Source organism: Colossoma macropomum, unplaced genomic scaffold (genome assembly GCF_904425465.1).
Source record: "Colossoma macropomum unplaced genomic scaffold, Colossoma_macropomum, whole genome shotgun sequence".
NCBI lineage: Eukaryota > Metazoa > Chordata > Actinopteri > Characiformes > Serrasalmidae > Colossoma > Colossoma macropomum.
The window spans coordinates 4264833-4285564 of NW_023494791.1; the positions used below are offsets into that span (position 1 = coordinate 4264833).

Below are 20732 nucleotides of genomic sequence, written 5' to 3' on the forward strand. Positions count from 1 at the left end.
AACATGCGTAAAACTGAGCATACAGCCTTGTAATCTCCGTAGACAAACAGTCGCAGTAGAATGGGTGGTACTGAAGAGCTCAGTGACTTTCATGATGGCACTGACAAAAGGCTACATTCACTTTAAAGCCTCATTGCTCAAATCCGATTTTTTGCTCGGATCCGATCTCTCTGACAGGATGGTTCACACTCATTTAGGTAGGTGACTCAAGTCTATCATTGATGCGAACGAACCAGCGTCCTGAAATGACCCAAATGCACACGTCCTAATCAGTAGCATCACGTAAACAAAGTATGTGCGTCAAGAACAGCAAACAAACTAACGAACAGAACGAGCCTTCACTATGAAGATATTAACTCTTAGCATCCCAGTCATGTTCATTATTAGAGTGAGACGAAGGCGAAAAGGGTGAGATGTGCTGCTTTTCCAACGTTTACAGGCTTTGACTTCTGTCTGGTGCTGCTGCCAGAGTAACGCAGAACGATGGCGCATGCGCAGTGGGGAAAAAACACATTCATTCCCTTCTGTGCATTCACATTAAGGTCGCGTGGCCATGAATCGGGTACGTATCCGAGCTAGGACCACATATGAAAGTGGCTCAGGTCTGATTTGAGAAGATCAGATTTGTGTGTCCACACAGCTCTGGAAACATCAGATTTGAGTCACATTAGGGCAAAAAATCTGATTTGTGCCACTTCAACCTGGTAATGTGAACATATGCCACTTTTCAAAAAATTAGCATGTAAATTTCTGTCCGGCAAGCGCTGCCCTGGTCAGCTGTAAGTCATATTATTGTGATAGTGATGCATAGTGCCAACTCTAAGGTTTGGGTGAGGAGGAATAATGGTCTGGTGTTGTTCTTCATGGTTTGGGTCCTTTAGTTCCAATGAAGAGAAATGTCAATGCTACAGCATACAGTGACGTTCTAGAGGATTCTGTGGCAGCGGTTTGTGAAAGTCTCTTTATAGTTTGACTCTGACAGACGTTTCAATTTGACTGACATTTCAAACCGATATGATATATTTAGCCCAGAAGAGTAGGATTAGGTGATGCTGGGCTTTCGTGCTGACATGTCTACGGCATTTAATTCATTTGACTGCATTTGTAACCCTACAGGGATAAATGTTCTATTTCCTTAATGGGTACATTTTATACATGTTAATGTAGCGGCCTCTACTCATATGTACATGAAAGTATCGGATTTTGGCATCCATGCATAAATACAATGGCATTTGTAATATTAATGTTCATGATATGTGAACAATCACACATTCAAAAATGCGTCCAGATACTTTGTGGCATGTAGCGTATTTAGTTTGCACTCTGTAAGCATATTAACATATTAACATACTGCTCAAGTCTTCAGAGTGATGTATCTGTGTATCTTCATATTCATGGCAAAACTATTAGTGATGTATTTGAAATAACACATTTGGACACAGACCTGTTGCCCAGGAAGCCCTGGCTGACCTGGCTCCCCATTGTCTCCTTTACTGCCCTAATGATACAAAAAGTACAAAGAGTAGAAAGGAAGAAATTAGAGTCAGAAATAGACAATAGTTATGAATATAATTGTAAAATTGAATCAAAACATGCACTACATTGACCGTAATAATAGTACACATCATAAGTCATTCATCCATAATCATACTGCGTGAACCACTTCGAAGGAAGGTACTTTTGATCATTCATTTCCATGTTTCTAAGCATGAATATAATAATAATTGCAACATTGCACATGTTATTCGCACAAAAACTTGCATTATGACCTTAGGTCCAGGTAATCCAGGTACACCAGGCATTCCAGGCAAACCCATCTCACCCTGTAAGAAGACACACACAGTTGTTATTTTGGCTCATGGGTCTGATTTTCGCCTAAAACACCAGTCTGTCATCTGATACAGTAATCTTCAGAAGTCAGACTCCACTCTTCACTTATTTTATTTCTGGTCATATTTGGTGTCCAAATTTTGCTGCTTTAGTTTAGCCCTGAGGCTCTGAGGCTAACGTTGCTAACAGTACAAGTCAGTAGTCACCCAAATAGACCAAATTGTTTCCCCTTAAAAAATACGTCACTAAAACTTCTCCAAACACACTCAAACTGCTTCCAGGGCTAACACTTTATTTGGATAGTCCATATTAGAAGCTTTCTGGATACTTATTTTACTTTCAAGTTACATTCAGTTAAATATCTACTAAACTGACCGCAAGTTTCTTTAACTCTAAACCTGCTCTGATCCTAACACTAACCTTAACCTCAACCCAAAACCTAAACCCACACCTTAGCCTGGTCCTAGCCCTAACCCTGGTCCAAATCCTAACCCCAACCTCACCAACAGATAGTTTGTTAACAATTTGAGCATCTGTAGATAACTTATAGGGGAATATAATGGACTATCCAAATAAAGTGAGACCCTTCCAGGTCTTCGTTAAAGTTGCCCAGACTTGTTTGTGTGGTTTAGGACACAATATGACTTTATGTGAACTATGAAAATGAATTAAAAAACAATGCTGGACAGGCAGCCTTTTCAGACAACAGGGGCTTTATTCACAAACCATCCATGGAGTAGAAGTGCTGGTCTAGAATCAGTTTTTGTGACAAAGACTATCATAAATACAGAAGAATCTGATCCAAGATCATTCCTCAAATTTACAGCTGCTTTGTGAATACCAGTCCTGGGGTAGTGATGAGTTTTTGTTCGTTTTTATAGTCCACAGTTAGTCTCAAGAAAATCAATCAGTCTCCTCACATTATTATTGATTTTATCGACGGTAGTAAAGTGAGTAGTAAAATAAGGTGTTGGCCAGGAATTTTTCAGTCCTTTTCTGATATTTTCCCTAGAAGTTATAGCTTTTATTCACCTAGGTAGAGAAAAAATACACAGACAAATGTGTGGTCAGTGCTGCTTACATGCATAAGCATAGTTAAAATGAAGTATAATGCAGCCATTAGGGCGATTCAGTCAATGATGTTTTGGCCTAAAGATTGTATTGGGAATAACTATATTGCTGTTGGTGTTACTTGGTATAATTCATGATCATTTTGTTGTGAGCTTATAGTTGCCTTGGAAAGCAGATTTACTTACGCTGCCTCCAGGTGTACCTTTGGCTCCCTTCTGGCCAGGCAATCCTTCCTCGCCCTGTTATTAAAAGCAATTGTGCAGCAGTTGTTTTCAACACACGTGTGAAGTATATTAATCCTAATCGCAGGTAAGATATATAAATACAAGTTGCATATTAAATAATGGCAAGAGGTTGCAACCACAGGGTTTGCGGTTCAGTTAAATGTATTGTAAGATTATCAGCTTTGGTTTCTGAATTTGACAGCCAAACACTTGTTTACAGCTTTTTCAGTCAAGTATAACGTTCCAGAAATCTGCATCAAATTCCATGCAAAACAATGACTCACCTTTGGTCCCCTCGGGCCTTCAGTGCCAGGTGATCCCGGCATTCCCTAAAAACAATTACATGTTTTAATATTCATGTCTGTATTTTCATTGGATGTCATTCTATCCCTCTAATGGGCTAGAATGACATCCAATGACAACTCTCCACTCACTCTGTATATATGTATAAATTTATACTCGTAATATCTAGATTTTTTTACCACTCTACCATCCTTAATTGTACATATTGTAACCACAGAATCGCTTACTATAATCAGGGATGGGGGAGTAGCCAAGTTTCATGAAAGGTAGCTAATAGCTATAGCGCCTACAGATATTTGTGTAGCTATAGTGATCATTTTCGCTACAATTTCACTACAGGCTTCAGACAATCCGCGCAAAATCTGAACCATAGATCGTGGTCGTTAACTGGGCTGGTGGCAACTGTGCAATCCTGACTGAGCCGCGGACAGTTCGAGCAAACAGGTATGCACTGACCACCCCTTACTAGTATGCTTAGCTCAGGTGTCGGCAACCCAAATGTTAAGAAGAGCCATTTTGTCTTTTTAACAAAATAGAAACCACCTTAGGAGCCACAAGATTTTACATCAGCTTTACCATCATGGCTGTATGTCTCAGTGTGTGCTGATGTGTTAGTATAGGGAAAAAATATATACAATATGAACGCAGATGCAGACTTACTTTGCTCTGATTTAGCCTTTAGGTCAGCTGTAGCCGCTTTTCTCACATCTCAGTCAGGAAACTTTTCTACGAAAGTAGTTTCTTGTAAAATGTTTCTTAATGTTTGACTGGTTGAATTCAGCTTCTCATTCAGTGGCTTCTTGTTCGAATTGTCCCTTTCCAACTTAAATGGTGCCTGAGGCTTCAGAATGTACTGCTGCACCATTTAAGGTGGAATGGGAAAATTCAAAGGAGAAGCTGGGGAAAGAGAAACTGACTTCAGCTGTGCGGCTTAGTGTTTGACAGTTTCTGGTTGCAGATTAAACATATCAGGAAGCCAACTGAGTGCAAACGCAAATAAGTCCATTCGTCTTCAATTATCGATGTTCGTCTTAAATCTTTCTCTTTGCCGTTTTGTTCGCTACGAGCTAGGCAAGGCTGCTGTCTGCATTGCTGTGACCAGCAGTCTGTGCGCCAACCCTCAGCGTTAAAGGTTGGTGAATTAGTTATGCGTTAACTCCGGCGTTTAAGACCATTTATTGTGAAAACTGTGTTAGAACTGTGTTAGAACTGAGTTATAGCGATCAGCAGAGCTTTATTTTACAGAAAAGGAGGATTATTTTATTTTACCTAAAATTCTAGTTCTGCTATGGAGCCACAACAGGGCAGGAAAAGCCGCGTTTTGCCGACCCCTGGCTTAGCTAAAGCGGAAAAAACATTTTGGTAATAGACTGTTACTAACAGTACTGCGCAGAGCCAGAGTCACTGATGAGAATTTTGAGGCTAAAGAGTTGCTGAAGTTTAACAAAGACTCTGAATGTCATGTGTGTACAGATCTCGCTGAAATGTTTAAATTGGAGCAGTTTTATTTCAACCGTTGGCAGTGCTTTTCACAAAATTGTTTGGTTTTTATACATAGTTATAGTTATATAGCTATTTTTGTTGATTTTTGTTAGGAAAAACCTGAAATAATTGACTTTGCCTTTACTTAGTCTAATTTTTTGTTGGATGTCACACTTTGCTTGTGTAAGTTCCATTGTTGGTTACACTTAAACTCACTTTTTGGTGATCTTGCTGTGTATTTGCAGCCTTTCAGTGGCACATGATTAAATGTAGTGTCTTGTTCACACTATCAGTTGGGCTTGTTTGGTGTGGAGATATACAGACATTCTGACAATTGCGCTTTGAAAATAGCTAAAAAATTGTGCAATACTTATCAAAAAGTGGCTAAAAAGTAGCCACTACCTTCTCTGGAAAAGTAGCTAAATTGTAGTGAGCTACAAATTTTGGGAAAGTAGCTGCAAAGTAGCTAACTACTAATTTTTCAGTAGCTATTCCAACCCTGTATGTAATAATACTGTATTTTCAACTTCTGGTTAGATTCTGACTGCATTTCATTGGCTCTGTACCTGAACTCTGCACAATGACAATAGAATTGAATCTAATCTAATGAGAAATTCCAGCGCTCGATATGTGCAGTGCTATTACATGAGATTCCACAAATGAACATTTTAAGAGGCAGTATTGCTGCCCATATAAATGAGACATCCACATGTGGGCAGAGTTTCCTTTGCCTCTAATGAAGCTAGCATGCCTGGCTTTGGGATAAATGGGTGTGTTTTCCTCCGAATGCCTGAATTAATCACATATGAAATGCGTCCCTGCAGCTTTGTCAGCCAGAGAGACTAATAGGTTTAACAGGATGTTGTTAAATTCCAGTGCCAGCAGAACAGCAAACAGCTCCACCAGAGATAACATGTCAAAAGCCCTTACAAGTTCTAGACATACATCAGCTCAGAACTCTTGGCACTGTTACATGTGCCACTACTGTTATTCCTATAAGCTTGAAGTATGAAGCTGCGTTAACGTTATGAAACCTGTGGGTTTGAACAGGCTTGGCTGATTATAACCAGGATGTGCAGCTTTATTAGTGGAACACACCTGCGTAACAGCATTCTGACATTAGATTGTTATGGAAACGGTAAATGGTTTTACGTGGTTGTTTGAGTTACTGTAAATGTTCATCTTGTGTGATTGTCCATCACTGCTTACTGTTAAACTCTGATTTACTCTGTAACTCTGTAAAGACTGCTGACACTCCTGGTTTTGTTTGTACTCTGTGTTGTAAACTACCTCATACCGCTTAGTGCAGCACCTGCTCTCATGGAAATCCAACAAATCTGTCTTATATGCTGTGTAAATATGCAAATAGATACACTTCTGTTTCTGCTCTCTCAAACTTTAACTTATGTCTAATTTTTATTTGTTTTATTTCTGCCTAATGTATATAAGTTTATGTGCAGTTATGTCTTGCTACTGTAACACTGCAGTTTTCTGTCTGTCTGTCTGTCTGTGTCTATCTGTCTGTCTGTGTATCTGTCTGCCTGTCTGTCTATGTATCTCTGTCTATCTGTCTGTCTGTCCATCTATATGTCTGTCTGTCTGTCTGTCTGTGTCTATCTGTCTGTCTGTCCATTTAGCTGTCTGCCTGTCTGTCTATGTATCTCTGTCTATGTATCTCTATCTATCTCTTCTGTCCATCTGTCTGTCTGTCTCTCTATCTCTCTGTCTGTCTATCTGTCTGTCTGTCCGTCTGTTTGTGTATCTCTACCTGTCTATCTGTGTATCTCTATCTGTCTGTCTATCTGTCTGTTTCTCTGTCTGTCTGTCTATCCATCTGTCTGTCTGTAAGTCTGTCTATGTGTCTCTGTCTATGTATCTCTAAATGTCTGTCTATGTATCTCTGTCTATCTGTCTGTCCGTCTGTCTGTCCGTCTGTCTATGTATCTCTATCTATCTATGTATCTCTGTCTATCTGTCTGTCCATCTGTCTGTCTGTCCGTCTGTCTATGTATCTCTATCTATCTATGTATCTCTGTCTGTCTCTCTGTCCATCTGTCTGTCTATCTGTCCATCTGTGTCTGTCCGTCTGCCTGTCTGTCTGTGTATCTCTACCTGTCTATCTATGTATTGTGTCTATCTGTCTGTCTCTCTGTCTGTCTGTCTGTCTCTCTGTCCATCTATCTATCTGTCTCTGTCTGTCTATCTATCTATCTATCTATCTATCTATCTATCTGCCTGTCTGTCTGTATGTCTGTCTGTCTGTCCATCTATCTATCTATGTGCCTGTCTGTCTTGTCTGTCTGTCCATCTATCTGTATACCTGCCTGTCTGTCTGTCTATCTGCATATCTGTCTATCTGTCTGTCCATCTACCTATCTGTTTGTCTGTCTGTCTGTCTATCGTATTAATCTGGAAATGATTGTAAAATAGCGTGATTAAATGTGTTGTATTGTTAGAAACACTTATATTTGATGAAGCTGAAATCGTACCATACTCGCGTCGTATGATATGCTGGATTCAGCTTTTTTTAATGATTTAGTGTAGCATGACTTTGAGATCTATGGGAAGTTAAAGCCAACTGCAGTTTATTGTGCTCTTGCCAAGATCAGCCGTTTTATCATCTTGAAGGAATCCCAAAGAGATCCACACTTCCTCTTTGAAATATGATGTATGTACATCTGTGTAATCTGCTGAAAACATTCCCTTCACTTCAAAGTTTTCTAACAGTACATGTACAGTACCATGCAAAAGTCAGAGACCACCCTATACTTATTTAATTTTCAATCAAAACAGCCATTAAGTACAAATTGTTCATTTTCAGTTGATATTTATGAGGAGCTTAGATATAAGATAATCCACCTGCATAATGAAGGAGAAAGTCAAATGAAAATAAGTGGAAAAAAATAGGAGTTTCCAAAACTGGAGTTCAAAAAATGGTTAAAAGCTACAGAGAAAATGGGGCTCCTAACAACCACCTGGAGGAGCTGGTCGACCCCAAAACTGCCCCCATCAGATAAACAGCACTGAAAGCTTTCATCTCTGAGAGAGAGGAGAAAATCAAGCTGCTTCAGATCTGAAAACATCCACAGGTGTTTCTGTCCATCCTTTCCACTGTGAGAAGACGACTCAGCGCTGTGGGTCTGAAAGGAGGTGTAGCTGTCAAGAAGAACCTCACTGAGAAAAGGAGACGGACACCTCAAACAAAGAAGCTGAACGATGGACTGACCACCCCAGAGTCCAGACCTCAACACCACTGAATGTGTTTGATTACTTCAGAAAATGATCAACCAGCTTCTAAGACTGAACTTTGGAGGTGTGTCTGCAGATTCTTTGAGGAACTGAAAGTGAGTCTCCTGAAAAGAATGGAAGCTGGAATAAGGGGAAAGATATTATATTTAGTTGTTGATGGTTCTGTGTACTTTTTTATGTCTAATATATTTTCTCCTTTTTTTCTGATACTCAAAAATAAGTAATCACTGAAAATTTAATAAATGAAGGGTAGTCTCTGACTTTTGCACAGTGTATCGCTGTTGTCGGAAGAAAGTCTCCAAAATGGTAACTTTACAGGAGAAGGAAAAAACCTACTTTACTTTCAATGCAAGTCAATGGAACCGACTTTTTTCCAAGTCATTTTGGTCCGTTTCTTTTAGTCCATTAATCATAAAATTTACATACAATATAAAGGGCAACAGGTGTTTTCAAAATATGTCAAAAACTGAAAAATGTCAAAAATGGAGATACAAGGTATTCTTCCGACAACAGCGATATGTTAGTATAAAATATTAGTATATTATGTTTGCAAGATTAGAAGAGGTGGCGTAATGGTGATCCAGTTATGTTTGAACATGGTCTCCTCAGGTTTGCTCGTGTTCTGTCCTGTTAGATGAAGAATTGTTGACTGTTTGAACATCTGCATATTTTCTGCCTGAAATGTTAAACAGTACCTTTGGCTCTGCCTGCAAACCCATTATGTTCCAACAGAGCTGAACAGTATTTTAGTGATATTTAGACTGTTACAAAAACAGCGCAACATAACTATCATGCCATTTCAGTGAAATCTTTGCTGGGTTTAAAGGAGAATTCCACCTATTTCTTATAAATGATTAAGATGTAAACAGAGTCGTTCAGAGTGGTTTGGTGTGAAACGCTCTGTTCTAGAGAAACTTACCGAGTCAGAACTGTTCACAGTGGTGGTGATAGGAACCAGACGTCCACCTCTAAAAGCTCCCTCCCAGAAAGTTATTACATGAAACGGTTATAATATGCTGCCGGATGTCTGAGACACTGTTTTGTGATAGTTTTGAGAAGCTTTTGTCTTAAAATGTATTTTTAAATCAGTTATCCCACCTCCAGGGGGTCTAAGGCAAAATAGTCCCCAAAGAAAACATATTTTTTTCAGATTTACCACTATTTTCCCATCATCATCGCTCCATATAAACTCAGAAGACTCATGTAGGTTCTCTGGTGGTTTTGGATGGTAAATAAAATGGCTATATTTATGTCGTAGTCATGGCGACCCCTGGTTCCCATCACCACCACTGTAAAGACATCTGAGTCTCTATGATTAACCATTTCACATCAAACCACTCTGAATCACTCTGTTTACATCTCAACCACTGAATTATGCAGAATTTCTTTAAATTAGGTGGAATTCCCCTTTAAGACTGAATATGTATGAGCATTTAAGAGGAAAAGAAAAGCAGGAAACATATAAAGGTACATTTTGTGTGAATGGATCAACCTACTTAAGGCTTCTGGGCTTTATAACATCCTCAGTACTGCTAAGTTAAATGTTAAATGTGCCAATTAGTGTGATTTAGTGTGCTCACAGTCACAGCCCTTAATAAGAGGCAGTACTTTAAAGTTCTCTGTTTTTGAACGTTGCACTGGATCCAACACAAAATTCCACTGAAGATGTATTGTTAGACTCTTGGAGAAACTCTCTCTTGACAGACTTCTGGAACGCTGTGCCTGGAGGACTGTACTTCTTTTGTGGGGGTTTTTTTTTCTGGTTATCTGTATTTGCCAGTCTCCAGATTTGCTCTGTGGCTTCCCAGCTCTTTTAGGGTGATTTTACTCAGTGCTGTCTTGCAGCTGTTGGTGAACAGAGCCCAGTGAATGCCAGCCTGCTCTTAATAAATCTGCATAGCCCTAAAACGTAAAGCATAACCATACGATTTAATTTGTTCTCCTTCAGTTTTCCTTGTATTGCAAATCTCTTTAGTGTGTATGTATGTATGTGTGTGTGTTTGTGTGTATGTATATGTATATATATATATATATATATATATATATATGTATATGTATGTGTGTGTATGTATATACACACATTCTCACACACACACACACACACACACACACATATATATATGGTTGCTGTCAACATATAAAAACAATATATAAAAACTCCAAAATGGAAACTTTACAGGAGAGGGCAAAAATGTTCTTTACTTTTAATGTAATTTAATGTAAAGATATTTTATATTTAAGTAATTTTAAAGCTTTGCTATTGATCCATTCATCATGACATTTTCATACGATGTAAGGGACAGCCACCATGTTCAAAAGAAAAACTGACATAAAAATGAGATGTTTTTCTTTAGACAGTGATGATGTAAAAACATATATGTATATAATTACGGTGTTTGTTTACTCCCCTGTTCATTCACAGACCACTGGATTTACTGTTTCTCCCCATTCATGCTCTCAGGAGACCATTAAACAAATTACCACTTTTCTCATCAGTCCATAAAAACCAAATGATCATCATATGACAAAGTTAATGTAATATATATATATGTGTGTGTATAGTGTAAAATTAAACATTGAATTGAATGTATATTTATGTTCTATTTATGTCCTATTATGTTCTAGTATTATTGCACTATTCATATTTGCACAACCTATTACTGCACTATTTTGCATCGACAGTTACTTACAGTAACACTGGTGTTACTGTAAGTTCACTCTGTATACTTTTACACATGCTGCTCTCACAGTACACACTGCCCATATTTGCACGCTCTCCACTCACTCTATATATATGTATATTATATTTATACTTGCATATCTATATTTCTACCACTCTACTGTCCTTCTGCACTTTATATGTAAATAATACTGTATTTTGCACTTCTGTTTAGATGCTAACTGTATTTCATTGGCTCTGTACCTGAACTCTGCACACTGCCAAAGTTGAATCTAATCTAATCTAATATTCAGAATGCAGGCTGACTGTATGCGTACTTTTCCTGCGGAGATACAATCACAGGTCGAACCACAACATTAATACAGTAGCAAGCCGCAAGCATATTTCCTTTAGTGAAAATGATTGCTGCGTTTTACATTAACTCTCTGTCATCCGATGATTATTTGTTATTTATGGACTGATGGGAAAAGTGGTAATCGTTCAGTGGTCTCCTGAGAGCACGAATGGGGAGAAACAGTAAATCCAGTGGTTTGTGAATGAACAGGGGAGTAAACAAACACTTTATAATTTCAGCGTATCCAGTAAAGCCACCTTGAAATAGCTTTTTGGTATATTTTCCATGATAAGCCGAAGCAGATGTTTGGTTTGGGATTCGCTCTGCAGGGAATAGTAAAGGAACATGGAAACATGTTGCAAAAATAAAGTATCTTCCATTTCTTCAAGGACATAAAAACTGCTTGCCTGAACAATGCAATGAAGGAAAATACGACGGGGAGGGCGAGCTGGACTAATAACTTTTGATATTATGCAGCATTGTTGCGTTGGAGACAGAGCTCCATTACATGCATTGTGTTTTACGCTTGGTGCACTGAATTTCTATGTTGTGTTGCTGGCAGAGACAACCACCATCTCCTTTTCATCAGCCTCAGCCACAGGGGAGTTTTGGCTCTACTGGAGCTGGATTAGTTTTACTTTAGTAAATTTGTTTCAGATTTCAATCCAGTACAAATCTGCACTGTCTGTAGATTTCACAAGTCTGCTAAGTAATAATTCTGGAGTGAGTTACTTTCTATAATTCTTGAATCTTCAAGCCCCTTTGGTAACAGCAGTCCTGTTGGAATTGACCTCACGGTACTGTAATAAGAAAACCCTATACAGTCTCAGAAATAAAGGTACTAAACTGTCACTGGGGCAGCCCACCATCTTGTCACTGGGGTGGGACTCATAAGGGTTCATCTCAGTACCTTTAGTCAGGGAACATAACTGAACCATAATCCACTGAAATGATATGTTCTAAGCTGTACTGACTCCACACACCCCGTCTCGTCTCCAGGCTTTTATTTTACTGTTCTGTTTTAAAACATTCGGTTATGAAAAGGTACAAATACGAACTTTTCACCTGGAGAAAACTTATTTAAGGTTCACAATCAGACCTTAAAACCACTGTTGTACCTTTGAGGGAACATTTACATTGTTTGTACCTTGTCGAACGAAAAATGTACCTGAACAGAACCTTTATTTCCTGCACAGAACCTTTATTTCCTGAACAGAACCTTTATTTCTAACAGTGTAGATACACATCAGCACTTCTTTTTTTTTAGTTGACTGGGCAACGAGACAAACCACTAAAATGGAGGTCAACTTGTCACAGTTCCTTTATCCTCGAGTTCAACACAGGGCTACTGTAATCTACACATATTTGTGATGGGCTAATTATTAGGGCAGCATTTGTTAAATTATGAGCCCATTTCACTTCCCTGATGCTCTTTCTGTCTGGCACTAAGTGGGGATTAATTTTTGTTGTTTGAATCCGATTCGTTCTAATCCTAATGTTGAAGTGGACGTTCAGTCTATGACTTTTCAATCTGGACTATCTGAGGTAATTTGGGGAAATTATGCAGATATGTTATCCCGTACAAATTGACCATTTGAATCCCACAAATTACATTACCAGACCTCCCCCGGCAAAACTAATCCAGCTTACATAGAGCCTATGTATCTGCATTGTGCATAGTTTTTACAAACTTATAATTCCAGAGCAAATCAGCTGGATGATTCCTACAACATAGCCCAGATGTTCACGTCAGCATCAACAGTAAAATTAAACGGATTCGATAACAAACAACTTGCATTGCATGCCAGTGTCACTGATAGTCTCAATAGAAGAAGAATGAAGATGAAATATCTTGAAAGTGCCTCTCAGAGGACAGGGAGTTTTCTCTGCTTTCGGGCAGCATTCGTTAAGTTGATTTAGTTCGCTTTACTAGCCTGATGCTGTTCTGTCTGAGATTCACTGGACATTAGTTTTATATGTTTGTGTTTGGACCTGTTTAATTTTAATCTTAACGCAAATGTGAACATCTGGGCCAGCGGTCAGCAACATGTGGCTCTTTTACTGCTCTGTTGTGGCTCCACAGCAGAATTAGATGTTTAGGTAAGAATAAAATAATCCTCCTTTACAGTAAAATAAAGCTCTGCTGATCATTCAACACAGTTTATCAATAAATGGTCTTAAACTCTGGAGTTAATTTCATTCAGAAGCGCTCAGCTGGTTTCCTGATACGTTTATAATCTGCAGCAAGAAACTTCAAACTAAAACGTCAAGAGGCTGAAGTCAGTTTCTCATTCGCCAGCTTCTTGTTCAAATTGTCCCGTTCCACCTTAAATGACGCAGCGCTTACATTCTGGCGCCTCAGGCACCATTTAAGGTGGAACAGGAAAATTCAAGCAAGAAGCCTGCGAATGAAAAGCTGACTTCAGCCTAATAAAACTCAAATGTTTAGAGATATTTTACAAGAAACTGTTCCAGAAAAGTATCTATAGCTGAGCTAAACCTTAAAGCAGAGCAAAGAAAGTCTGTGTTTTCATTTAGTATTTAATAATTTTTAGCCTATACTAGGACATTAGCACATACCGAGACATGTTTACAGCCAAGATGGTAAAACATTGCTTCAGTAAAATGGACATAAGATGTTGTGGCTCTCAAGGTGGTTTGATTTTTGTTGAAAGGACAAAATGGCTATCTGGCTATCTGGGCAAATTAGGGGACTTTGTCCTGTATGAATTCAAATAAAATCTCAAATAATTACATTAAAGAATCTCCTCTGCTAAAAAAAATTAAACCAGCTCTAATAATGTTTGTCACACAAACCAAGATTCACACAAAAAGGGGAGTGCACTGGATGTCTGTTCTTTTCTAGAAAAAGAAATACGTCAGCACAGTCATCCATGCCTGCTACTTATTTGTCAATTATTATTTACTCTTCTGTGTAACTAGAGCTGAAATCATTAGCCACAATGTACGGCACAGTGCCACAACACAGATTTCTTCAGAAGGCTCAGCATAATGCAGGAACTCTTAGTAAATCCCCCTATAATAAAACCGAGCGCTTTGACTCGTGTCCTAGTAATTGTCTTGGTTCCAATGCGACTGTTCAGTGAGTGCAGCAGTATGTCTACAAAGTGAGTTTGAGTAGTAGGTCTATTACCAGTCACTTCTACATACTCACTCCCTGCATCCATATACTTAACGGTTTATTTTGGACTGATCTAGTTATGCTCTGCTGATCTCATGACAACAACGTCAGGGAAGAACCAAAAGACATTTTGCGGTAAATGTGGGTGGAAAGGCAGATTTATTAAAGTGAGCGTGAAATTTCTACATCAGTCCAGCAGCTCATGAAGGCAGAGCTCAAAGTAGGTGGTGATGGTGAGCTTGGCTACACTGTCTGACAGACAACAAACCTGTTGTTAGCGCACAGATGTAACGTAAGCATGGCTGAAGTCCCTCAAAAAACTCCAGTTAAGCTTTTAGAGGTCATGCATCTGGAGAACACATTACATGCAGTAAAAATATCAACTTTTAATATCATCTCTCAAAAGGAAAAAACTCTTTTGTTTGCTTGTGTTATTGATTATACTCGAGTAGAGAAATTTGTGGGTGCGTTTGTCCTTCAAGAGAAACTTACTGAGTCCGAGTTGTTCGCAGTGATGGTGATAGTAACCAGACGTCTGAGGAGTTTATTGTTCCATCGCGATGGTTATTACATGAAATTGTTATACATATGCTGCCTGATGCCTGAGATATTGTTGTAAATAAAAACAGAATGCAATGATGCGCAAATCATTTAAGCCCAATATTTAATTGAAAATAGTACAAAGCCAACATATCAAATGAGAGATTTTATTGTTTTTTGGAAATATATGGCCATTTTGCATTGATGTCATCAACACATTTTAAAAACGTTAGGACAGGGGCATGTCTACCTCTGTGTTGCATCACCTCTTCTGTAAGCATTTGAGAACCGAGGAGACCAACTGCTGTAGTTCTTTAAGTGAAATATTTTCCTATTCTTGCTTGATATATAAATTGTTAGCTGCTCAACAGTTCAGGGGCTACTTTGTCATATTTTTGTTTGATAATGTGCTAAATGTTTTCAGTGGGTCACAGGTCTGGACTGTATGAAGGCCGGTTCAGCACCCAGACTCTTTTACTATGGAGCCATGATATTGTAATACGTGCAGAATGTGTTTTGACATTGTCTTGTTGAAATAAACAAGGCCTTCCCTGAAAAAGACGTCGTCTGGATGGCAGCATGTGTTGCTCCAAAACCTGTATATATCATTCAGCATTAATGGTGCCTTCACAGATGTGCAGGTCACCCATGCCATGTGCATGGTGCCCCCTACCATCACGGATGCTGGCTTTTGAACTATGGGCTGATAACAAGCCGGATGGTCCCTTTCTTCTTTAGTCCGGAGGAACGGCAACCATGATTCCCAAAAAGAATTTCAAATTTTGATTCATCTGACCACAGGACACTTGTCCACTTTATCTCTTTCCTTCTTCAATGAGCTCAGGCCCAGAGAAGGTGGCAGTGTTTCTGGATCCTGTATATATTTGGTTTCTTCTTTGCGTTTTAGAGTTTTAACTTGCAATTGTGGATGCAGCGATGAACTGTGTTCACAGACAGCGGTTTTCAGAAGTGCTTCTGAGCCCATGCAGTGATTTCCACTACAAAATCGTGACTGTTTATTATGCTTCCTGAGAGCCTGAAGATCACAGCCAATCAGTACTGGTTTTCAGCCTTGTCTCTTGCAGAGATTTCTCCGGATTCTCTGAATCTTTAAATATAATGTACTGCAGGTGTTAAAATCCCCAAGCTCTTTGCTATTTTGCATCGAGAAGGGTAATTCTAGCAAAAATTCAATATAGGTAAATATTTTTCAACAACAATAAAATTTCGTACTTTCAATGTTCGATGTGTTGCCTTTCTACTATTTTCAATTAAATATAAGTTAAATGATTTGCACATCATTAATTTCTGTTTTAATCACATTTTTGCACAGCGTCCCAACTTTTTTGGAAACAGGGTTATAGTTTTGAGAAGGTTTTGTTTATACTACAAATGGTGGAGGGGTACATGCAGGGCATTATGAGGCAGAATAGTCCCAGAGGAAACTTACATTTGTAGATGTATTACTATTTTACCATGAATATTCCATATAAAAACTCAGAAGACACACACATTTTATCAGCTTCACTTACTATATAGGTGCACTTTGTAGTTCTACAGTTACAGACTGTAGTCCATCTGTTTCTCTGTGAACTTTGTTAGCCCCCTTTTACCCTGTTCTTCAGTGGTCAGGACCCCCATGGACCCCCACAGAGCAGGTGGTGGATCATTCTCAGCACTGCAGTAACACTGACGTGGTGGTGGTGTGTTAGTGTGTGTTGTGCTGGTCTGAGTGGATCAGACACAGCAGTGCTGCTGGAGATTTTAAACACCTCAGTGTCACTGCTGGACTGAGAATAGTCCACCAACCAAAAATATCCAGTCAACAGCGTCCTGTGGGCAGCGTCCTGTGACCACAATGAAGGACTAGAGGATGATTAGCTCATACTGTACAGCAAGAGATGAGCTATCGTCTCTGGCTTTACATCTACAGGGTGGACCAACAACACAGGTGCATCTAATAGAGTGGACAGTGAGTGGACACAGTGTTTAAAAACTCGTTGTATAAACTGGGCAAAAATATGAAATGTAATTGTTGTCATAAATGTTATCAGGGTGAACGATATGCATTTCTGAGCGTATCGTGGATAACATCTGCTCTTAAAGAACACAGACCAACTTCATGTTTCATTAAAAAAGTGCTGTTACGTCCTAATTAGTCCTGTTTAATTGAATTTAGTGCAGTGCGATGTATGAAATGCTGAATAAAAATCATTGTGCCGAAAGTTTTTAAACATGGCACTACTAGTCCATAGTGTCTGTGTGTCAAAATACTTGGTACGTATCATGCATCGAGAAAATGTCTTCAGGTATTGTGATATTTTTGCCAACCTACCTACCCTTATTTGTTCCTGGATATAAAAGGTCTTCTGATTTTGATAACGTCACTGCGCTCCAGCATGCAGGGCGGAATAATATTATCCAGTAACATAGCTCAGAAACCCTCTCTAACACTGTGTTTCATTTGGAAATACTTAGTGAGGACCAGACAGATGCACAAACTGCTCCGGCCTGACCGCACACTGTCAGCAGCGAGCAAATCATGCACTGTTGATAGGTGGCTTCACTTAGCAACTGCGTCCTCTCAGTGGGGTCACAAAAACTCTATGACTCAGACCGTGCTCTCCTCTAGTGAGAGGAGCTGCCAGTGAAAATAGCTGCACAGCTGAGTCACTTGCCATTTTTCTCACACTTCACAGAGGATTTCTGCTGTCCAGCACTAATGAATGTCCTACAGTTCTCTCCGTCAGATCAGTCAACACAACATGTACTCAGAAATAGAGAGGTTAAGGGCTGCAGTAACACCTGATGATAAAAAAAAGTAGTTGACAGTGAAGCTTTTCAATTGGTTGGCTTGACAGCGCTTCCCATTTAACATTCAGTAACTTAAAAGAAAACACAGATAGCAGAGACAGAAGTCCCTGTGTCTGACCCAAGAAGTCAAAAATATATTAATATTCAATATTAAAAAAAACAAACAACATTGGTTAAAGGGATGTTAGATTTTGAAACTAGTTCTCCTACATTATGCTATTCCGTTACCAGTGCTGTGGTTTGAAAACAGAGAGGTTTTCCTCTCTCTTCGCTTGGTCCACATATTAGATCACTAAAAATAAAAATATTTTATACATTTTTTCTCCATGGTGGAAATTTTTTACAACTTTTGTAAAACAAAAAAAAACTTGTTTACAATTCTGTGTTTGTGTTTTTATAAAGAGCTTCCCTCATGAGCGTATTTCTTTGCATGTTTTTTGTGTTTGCACTAGGGTTGAATGATTGTTTTTATATAAAAATCATAATTTGAAAGAGTGCAAGAGCTGCAATTTTATTATACCCTACATCAGGGGTGTCCAGTCTTATCCGCAGAGGGCCAGTGTGGCTGCAGGTTTTCACTCCAACAAAGCAGGAGATCACCTGATAAAATGTTTGAAGACTAAGATCAACTGATTAAACACACGGAGTCAAGTTTGCTCCAGCTTGTTTGCAGTGAAAACCTGCAGCCACACTGGCCCTTTGTGGATAAGATTGGACAGCCCAGTCCTACAATATTCTACATTGTCTGAGGCGGACAAATGTGACCTCATGAACTGGCAGCCTGGCACTACATTCAGCGTTCAAGCCTCAAACTCCCAAAAATGGACGTGCTAGCCTTCTCTAAAAAGGCCTGGAGCTCAATTCATAGAGGACAATAACATTTAAATCACAATATTGTCCAGAAAAATCACAATTATAGATTTTCCCTAAATCATTCAGCCCTAATTTGCACCTTTGACACTGTTTAAAACAGCTTTTCCTAAAGCAGTACAGAAGATTTACTGCTGTGCCTTTTGATAAAAGTCCTTTTGTTTTTTGTAAATATGATTTAGAAGATAGGATGGGTGTCTGTTTGAAAGAGCGGTGTGCAAAATGAAAAATAATGCTTGTAGTTTATGTAGCATAAAATGGGAATGACTGATTTATCATGTACTCACAGGATGTCCTTGTCTTCCGTCTTGGCCAGGAATGCCAGGAGCTCCTGCATCTCCCTGAAGAAACAATGTAGGGAATACAGGAGTAGCAGATGTATTAGAATCTTACAGACGTACTACGCATGAAGCAAGAACACTGAACGAGAAACAACAAGGTAAGAACATTGGGACCACTGAGGGACGTCGCTCAATCGCAAATAGTATAGTAGAGATGTATTTAATGAGAATTTAATGCTTTATGCTGCCTGAAAAGGATCAGCAATTCGTGTCTGGTTCAGACACACTGAGATAAACCTCTCACTCCTTTATTCTCTCCCTGACTGTGAGAAGATGAACAAATGTGAAGATTAAAGTGCCATTGTGTGTCACTGAGCATCAAAGCGTATAATCCAGGAACAACACAGATTGTGCTAAACAACTCAGAACAACAACAACCATCTGCTTTTCTAAAAACAGAGGGCCCAAATGGGCTGTTTGCAGCAGTTTCAGGCACAAATTGGACGCATTCTGCCAACGTGTTCTGTACACGTTGCACGAGCCTAAACATGCTCTTTATGGACCACGTGCATGGCTAAACTCTTCCTCACGCATATTCATTTGATGGAGGGCCACACAAACTGGAGGACTGTGTGAAAAGTGGGGGGAGTTATTACACATGCAGCTGATTCCACATTCCACTCAGTTTGCTAAAGTTTGTAGACACAACTGCTGGAGACATCCTAAAGAAGGTTTTTATTGACTTTACTGCTGAATGTGCATCCCAGGCTTGGCCGGGTGACTGAGCAGGCAGATGTTCTTGCTAGATGAGTAAGTCTGGCTAGGTTAGCTTTTACTTGGTGGTTAGCTTCCTGCCTGGACAAAATAAGCTGCTGCAATATGTGAGTCCATGTTGTTTGCTGCAGAATGTTTCGCTGGGAAAGCACTTAAGCAGCAGTTATAATAAATAAAACATTAAACTCAGGTGATTGTGGAGGCCTGCGCTCCTCCATACGTCTGGCCCAGAAAGTGTGGTTCCGTATAGAGAAGGAAACAATGGTACAATCTCATTAAAGCATGTCTAAGTAATTTTACTTTCATGTTGATTTCTTCCAAGTAAAGCCGAAAAGCCTGCATAACCACAACAGCGACACATGGCTACCTAGCATAAGCACTGAATACCATATTTATAAAGCAGTATACAAGTGTTTATGAACACTCATTATCCATTTTATCAGCATTTAAGGGCACTTCGTTGTTCTACAATTACAGACGGCAGTCCGTCTGTTTCTTTGTATAATTTGTTAGCCCCTTGTTAGTCTGTTTTCAGAGGTCATGACCCCCACAGGACCACCAGAGAATAGGTATTATTTGGGTGGTGGATCATTCTCAGCGCTGCAGTGACACTGACGTGGTGGTGGTGGTGTGAAATTGCCAATCAGTATGTATATCTACAAAAATTCTGCATTTAAGTAAGAGCGGAAATACTCTTGGTAGAATATTACCACAAGAAATATGATGATTATACAATAAATATGAATAGAAACGGTATTTTTACACTTTATCTCAAATAGATATGAATTAGAACTGGTAAGTGTTCTTAACTAGGCTGCATAAATAAGAATGATGCTTCATGAACGAGTCATAAATCGATCAAATATCAGTCGCTTTAGTTTAAGGACCTTAATGTCAGTCAGTGCGTCTACATGCACTCAGTACTCCGATCATAATCGGATTTCTGCAGCTATTTGATTATTCAAACTGTCATGTAAACAGCACACTCTGAATTCTTAGATCAGAGTAGGGCCTAGAAATCTGATTTAGAAATCTGATAAAGAGAGCTGGATTTTAGTTCAGTGATCAGATTTCTCAGTGCAAGTAAACTCTTACTCTGAATTCTTTCCGGTTTCTGAGTCTCCACATGTGCGAAAAT

At 39.1% G+C, this 20732-nt stretch overlaps 1 protein-coding gene across 2 annotated transcripts in view; it reads right to left on the reverse strand.

The window, feature by feature from the left end:
• col21a1 (collagen, type XXI, alpha 1) overlaps positions 1–20732 on the reverse strand; it is an 81324-nt gene that overhangs the window by 19377 nt on the left and 41215 nt on the right. For both annotated transcript variants that reach the window (XM_036573675.1, XM_036573674.1), the window contains 5 exons: positions 18827–18880; positions 3410–3454; positions 3087–3140; positions 1770–1823; positions 1445–1498 (listed from right to left, as the gene is read on the reverse strand). In XM_036573675.1, the coding sequence (XP_036429568.1) occupies positions 1445–1498; positions 1770–1823; positions 3087–3140; positions 3410–3454; positions 18827–18880 (261 nt within the window). The remainder of the gene's footprint in view (positions 1–1444; positions 1499–1769; positions 1824–3086; positions 3141–3409; positions 3455–18826; positions 18881–20732) is intronic.